Source organism: Pygoscelis adeliae, unplaced genomic scaffold, assembly GCF_000699105.1.
Source record: "Pygoscelis adeliae isolate BGI_AS28 unplaced genomic scaffold, ASM69910v1 Scaffold47, whole genome shotgun sequence".
Lineage (NCBI taxonomy): Eukaryota > Metazoa > Chordata > Aves > Sphenisciformes > Spheniscidae > Pygoscelis > Pygoscelis adeliae.
The window spans coordinates 2,314,172-2,320,907 of record NW_008825255.1 but is presented as its reverse complement, the minus strand read 5'-3'; the positions used below and the strand labels follow the sequence as shown (position 1 = coordinate 2,320,907).

General features: G+C 37.0%; 1 protein-coding gene across 1 annotated transcript in view; it reads left to right on the top strand.

Moving 5' to 3' along the window:
- Window positions 1-6,736, top strand: part of SPEF2 (sperm flagellar 2) — a gene marked incomplete at its 5' end in the record, with an annotated part of 86,804 nt that overhangs the window by 3,650 nt on the left and 76,418 nt on the right. Inside the window, 3 exons of the mRNA XM_009329460.1 lie at window positions 2,506-2,661; window positions 3,705-3,784; window positions 4,678-4,906. Coding sequence (XP_009327735.1) covers window positions 2,506-2,661; window positions 3,705-3,784; window positions 4,678-4,906 — 465 coding nt within the window. The remainder of the gene's footprint in view (window positions 1-2,505; window positions 2,662-3,704; window positions 3,785-4,677; window positions 4,907-6,736) is intronic.

Genomic DNA, 6,736 nt, shown 5'->3' with positions numbered 1-6,736 from the left:
AGTGTTTGAGTCACCATCCCTGGAAGTATTTAAAAGACGGGTAGATGAGGCGCTTAGGGATATGGTTTAGTGGGTATGGTGGTGTTGGGTCGACGGTTGGGTTGGACTCAATTAGAGGTCTTTTCCAACCTTAATGATTCTATGAATAGAATAGAATAGTTCCAGTTGGAAGGGACCTACAACAATCATCCAGTCCAACTGCCTGACCAATTCAGGGCTGACCAAAAGTTAAAGCATGTTATTAAGGGCATTGTCCAGACACCTCTTAAGCACTGACAGGCTTGGGGCATCGACCACCTCTCTAGGAAGCCTGTTCCAGTGTTTGACCACCCTCTCAGTAAAGAAATGCTTCTGGATGTCCAGTCTAAACCTCCTCTGGCGCAGCTTTGAGCCATTCTCATGCATCCTGTCACTGGATACCAGGGAGAAGAGCTCAGCACCTCCCTCTCCAGTTCTCCTCAGGAAGCTGTAGAGAACAATGAGGTCAGCCCTCAGCCTCCTTTTCTCCAAGCTAAACAAAGTTTGGCATTGTTCAAGTTAAAATCTGCATGTTCTTTTCAATGGAGCTAGTCCTGTTTTTCTGAAAAGTATTTGACCATGTTTAGATGTTGTTCTGTGTACATTAACACAGGAAAACACAGTTTGAAATTACTACTGCAAAATTATCATATTTAAATATGTTTCTTCTGTTGCTGACTCTTCATTGCTTGATGTTTAATTTTAGCGTTTGAAAACTTTAACACCACGTCAGGCTGATTTGCAACTACAGCAGGTTTCAGAGCATTTTGAAATAAAATCTAAGGCGATAGAAGATAAAATAGCTCATATACACATTGCAGAACAACAGAAAGTTCAGAAGATCCAAGAGGAACAAAGAGCCCAAGACATTGAAAAGGTGACTACTTACTTTTTATAGACTTCTGAAGAAGTATATTCTTAAGGTCATGTACATAATGAGTTAGTTAAAGCCAGTGTGAATGCTTGTTAATTCTGTGCTACGCAGTCATGTTTATACAAAAACGAAGAAAAGGAGTACGCATGGCAATCATTAATATGTAGATATAAAGCCAATATAATGCTACAAGACCCTTAAAAACATTAATATTTAAAAATCACTTAATGTTAAATTCAGAGTATTTGTATATTGTCATGCATGGAAAATATTTATAGATTTGAAGACAAAATGTAAATTTCACAACTGTATGTCTTTAAGGTGTCCTTGTAGAGGAGGTTTGTGACAGTGTTCATTTGTGAAGAAAAGGTGAAACATTGTTCAAAAGCAGGAAAAAGACACACAGAAGGGGACCTATAGGGGGTATGGCCTCAGAACATCTTGTAGCTCTGTGTAGCTGTTCTGATAAAGTGAAAAAGTGGAACTCATTTCTTAAGATATGGGAACACTCGCCCGAAGTACAGTCTGTAGTTTATATAGAGGAACTGGCCAGCTATCCAAGGGGTGTTGAACCACAATGAAAATGAGGTTGACTAATTTGAGATGAATTTTATATGGCTAATTAAAGGGAGAGAGTCTTGCTGTGGTTATTTAGGTGTTCTATTGCCATTGCATGAACAACAATGAAAAAAGAAGTCCCTTCATATATCTAGAAAAGAAAATACAAGCAATATCCAAAATAGTCAAAATAAAATTTTAAAATAAAATTTATTAATATCTTATTTGATGTATTATATATTTATTTGTTAACTATCTTTGACTCTTTGTAAAAAAAACTTTTTTTCCACTCATTTCCACCTTTAACTGCATGTATCTGTAGTGCACTTTTAACTAGTGTAATTTAAATGTTTGTTACTTCTTGATCATCCCAGACTCATTGTTCAGCAGTAATATTAGCTAATGGTATTCTCAGTTTCTGTACCAGGAAACTGGTATTCTCAGTTTCTATGCTGAATTCTGACCTGAAACTGGTACCATACTAGAGCTAGAATTTAATACAAGCCCTTAAATGCCTATTAGCCACTGAGCACAAACTTTTTCTTTACAGATGTGCTTCTATTGCGCCGCTCTATTTGTTAATGCAGACAGAGCATATATAGATGTACCATTTTCTGATAATGGTACTTAAAAAATGTATCTTAATCCTCAAATATTGAGAATATATACTAGCATATTGCTAAACTGTCAGATTTTTCAGAATGTAGAATGATACTCTAATTTCAAATGCATTTTACAACATCTACCTCTTGATTTAAAAATGGTGATTTATGAGTACAGTGGCTGAGAATATTCTTAAAACAAGATTTAACTGTGGACAAAAGATAAAGAATTTTTTGCTTTCATGGCACTGTAGTGATCCACTTTAAAAAAAATAAAAACAAAGGAAAGAAAGAAAAGTCAGTTGCTCAAGCCTGCAGCCTGATAAGCATTTCTACTTTCTTCGTGGAAGATTTTTTTCCTTATGGCTTAATTACATTTACTTCATAGATATATAGGTAGTGTATTAGGGCCATATGGTGTATTTTGTTTCAACTCAAGTATCTGAACATAAGATGTTGAATATTCAGCATCGCATAGGAAGAAGGAGACAAAATGAAATAATGGCCAGGATTCAAGCAGCCATTATACAGATTCCAAAGCCACCACCAAGCCACACCATAAAAGCTACTGAAGCCAAAAAATTCTTAAAGAAGAAAAGAGAAGCAGAGGTAACTATCATCTACGTTCTTTTAATGTTAATTATATGAACTTGCAAAATGTGATTTCTGGGAGCATGTGCACTTACAAATACTGTACTTGCACCATCCAAAAGCTGCTGATATAACTGTTAAAATGATATAGTAGACTCAACCAGTGAAAATTGGGCTAAATATTAATATGATTATGATTCTGCATTTGTTACTTGGTAAAAATTTGTTTTGATGTAAGAGAAAGTTCTTATTGAATAAATACCATAGGTAGGTACTAATTTAATTGCTGACAGTATTTTAGCTTCTAGTCTACTGAGTAGAATATGTGAAATAAAAGCATTGATGTTTCCTTCTCATTTGTGCATGATGAAGTTTTGTACCATAATGTATGAACTCTTCTGTAGAACACTATAAAGCTGCTCTATCAAAAATGTTAATAACAGCTGAAATTGACAATAGTCTTAGATCAAATCAAGAGATGATGGCAATGCAGCAATAAAAAAAATAATCTGTATTATCTAGTGCTGAAGTGTACTTGGATTGTAATCTTACAGTTCATGGGTTGTACTGTCATCAGGAGTGCAAATTTTACCAGTTTTCACAACTGCGCAACCGCAACAGATGCATTTAAATGTAGAGTGTAGGAACATAGTTGCTTGAGTAACTATCAGTGATAAATTCAAGCTACTAAATCCAAAGCAGATCATAGCCCAGAATATCTTGTTTCAAATCCCTGAATGGTGGGAATTATATAAACTGCTAGAGTCCTATGTAAAATGAAAATTATCCTGCAGAATGAACAGCTGCAAAATCTTAGGATTTTCTGGCTGGTGGACATATGTATAGCTAGGAAAAAGGGAGGGGGAAAGGAAATAAAAGGTAGAAGGAAATAGTCTTGCCTTTTTTCTTGATCTAGCTGATGCTTAAAATATTTTCGGTGTAAACATTTCTGTTGTACCAACATGACATAAAAATAATTCCCTAATACTTAGTCTGTTGAACCTTCCTTATAATGCTTTGTGAAGAGAAAAGAAACATTAAATTTTGTGTTATTTCTTCAGGACACATACAAGGAGATTAAAAAGTTTGAGAAGTCTGTGGCAGGAAATGCCTCTGCAGTACATAGGCAAGTCACTGACAGGTAATATTTGGATATTAGATTGTTAAGATTAGATAGGACCCTACCTCAGGTGCCTACTATCCATGTAGACAGCTACTTGAGGAAAATGTAATGGCTTGTTTAGTTTAAACTGTGATTGTCCTTTGAGTGATTGTCCCACTAGCATTGCAAATATTCCAGCTCCAGCACTGTTACAGTGTTTTTACCTTACCTTTAGTTGTAGTAGGGATGGCTCAAGCTTCCTTCTCTCCTTTTTGCCATATAGGCAGCAACAAAGGACACAAAGTGCATCTCTTCTCTGTTCATTTCAGTCATTGAGTCTGTAAGGTCAGTTAGACTTGCAGAGAGACGAGAATGGTTGTGGATGTATGTACATGGTAACACATTTCAAAGAAAATAGAGAGAAGTAACCTTTCTGCTTAGACTTAACTGTATGTTGATTTATTTGTGAATAATTTTAAGTAATAGTCATTCTGTCAACTTTAGTGATATATATACCATACTCAGAAGAGGTGGCACTTGTGCATACTGCTGTGGATCCTTCTGTGTGTAAGCAACCTGTGATTAATAACTCTGCAAAACTGCACTCAGAGTGTATGGATATATTGAAGAGTAACCCATCTTTCTTTGATATTCTGTGAGCCATCCTCATTTCCTGTTTCTGCAGAATTTGGCTTCATATTAGCAAATGAACTAATTGACAGTTGGCTCAAGTCAGTGCTGGAGCCGTCCTCTGGACTTAGTGGTCATTGTGGGGCACAAGAGCATCAAGAAGTAGCCACAGTGCCCACAAAGAGTGCTGTTGTGCATTTGTCAGACTTGCACATAACTATATAGGGATCTGTATGAAAACACCTCTAAGAACCATAATTCCTATAAAGTCTGCAATCTTTCTTTTTCATCTTTTCAATCAGCGATATACAAGAATCATTGCAAACACAGAAGTTGCAAGAAACAACTCTAGAAACAACTCTAGAAACTACAGCACAGACAGCAACTGAGCTGTTAAATATTTATTCAGATGATGAATATATAAGGAAAATTCAAAAACGTTTAGAAGAAGATACATTGGCTAGACAACAACGAGAAAAGAGACGACGAAAAATGCTAATGGAACAGTTAATAGCACATGAAGCTGAAGAGGTGAGAAAATGTATGCTGAAGTACATAACCAATGTACAATTAGTAATCTAAAGATTTGCTTACAAATATAAAAGAACAGTATTTTTGGAGGGTTGTATAAAATTTGGAGGGGATAAAGGAAGGTATATACACTTATCTCTGAAAATAACTTTTATGCCAACCATTGTCTTTCCTTGAAAAATATGGAAGGTTGTCCATTCTTTCTCGCCACCTTTGTTATACTTCATCCTTATAAATCATAAAGGATTAAATGAAGGCACCAGAGCTAAGATTATTAAAAATCAGTTGAAGACCTGCCTTCTATTCCCCTCCTCCCAAGTTGAACGTTAATTATCAAAACGTATACTGGTTCTGAAGAAGATACTTAACAAACATGGCATTCCTTGGTTGAAAACCTGTATTTACTAATGTGTCATGTAAAGTTTTTGATCTGGACTAGATGAATTCTGAAATGGTTGTGCTGGGTGATATGAAGAAGCAAAACACTTATTTTGCAGGTCAGAGTTTTGATTTTTGATGTGTTATGGAATAGAAGATGTGTCTCTGGAGGATGTCTGTGTTGTGTCTAAAAACGGATGTTGCAGGTTATTCCATTTGAATCCTGTCCCATAAAAGCACAAGGCTTTTCAGATTCCTCCTCAGACATTCCTCATTCAAAAAGCAGCTCTTAGATTACTGACCTCACAGATCTTCTCTTTCATAATGATTGTATCAAAACAGAACCTTGTAACTTACTGGGTTTCTGTGATTTCTAGTTATCTTTTATCTTAGTATTGCACTGTGAGTCCTTAGCTTAGATCATATCTGTTGAACCCAGTATAGTCAAGCCTGTCTCCACTGGTGTTGCATAGTAATAGCGCTTCAGATGTGTGGCATCTCTGAAAAGGAAAAGTATGAAATTTTATATATATGTATATATATATTTTTTTTTAAGCATTGGCATGTAATGTCTGGAGATGTTTTTGGAGTTGTTAAGAAAAAGTTAAATTTGTTGGGGTAGGCATCTAGAAATTAGATGACTTCTCAATATCTATCCCAGACCTATATTCTATGAAAAACACCTGTAGTGGCTTAGACCAAGAGTCCGTCTATCCATGTATCCTGTCTCTGAGCTCTCATTCAAAGAGATTCTGTGTCATGTTCTTGTTGATATGCATAGGCCATGAAGAAGTTTTGCAACCCGGTTGTCTGAAATCACTGTAGTCCCGAAACTTGCTCTTTACCTGTGTCCAGGACAACCTGCTATCAGCTGTTGCAGCCCCAGCACAACCTCAACAGCCTGGATTAGTGGTTCTGATAGCCATGTGGCCAGCAGCAATCACTGGGGCATTTGGTGGATATGTGTCCTGGTTTCGGCTGGGATAGAGTTAATTTTCTTCCCAGTAGCTGGCACAGTGCTGTGTTTTGGATTTAGGATGAGAATAATGTTGATAACACACTGATGTTTTAGTTGTTGCTAAGTAGTGCTTACACCAGTCAAGGACTTTTCAGCTTCTCATGCCCTGCCAGCGAGAAGCTGGGGGGGACACAGTCAGGACAGCTGACCCAGACTGGCCAAAGGGATATGCCATACCATATGACGTCATGCTCCGTATATAAACTGCGGGGGATTAGCTGGGGGGCGGTGACCGCTGCTCAGGAACTGGCTGGGCATCGATCAGTGGGTGGTGAGCAATTGCATTGTGCATCACTTATTTTGTATATTCTTTTATCATTATTATTATTTTCCCTTCCTTTTCTGTCCTATTAAACTGTCTTTGTCTCAACCCATGAATTTTCCTTTTTTTTCCCGATTCTCTCCCCCATCCCACTGGGGCGGGGGCCAGTGGC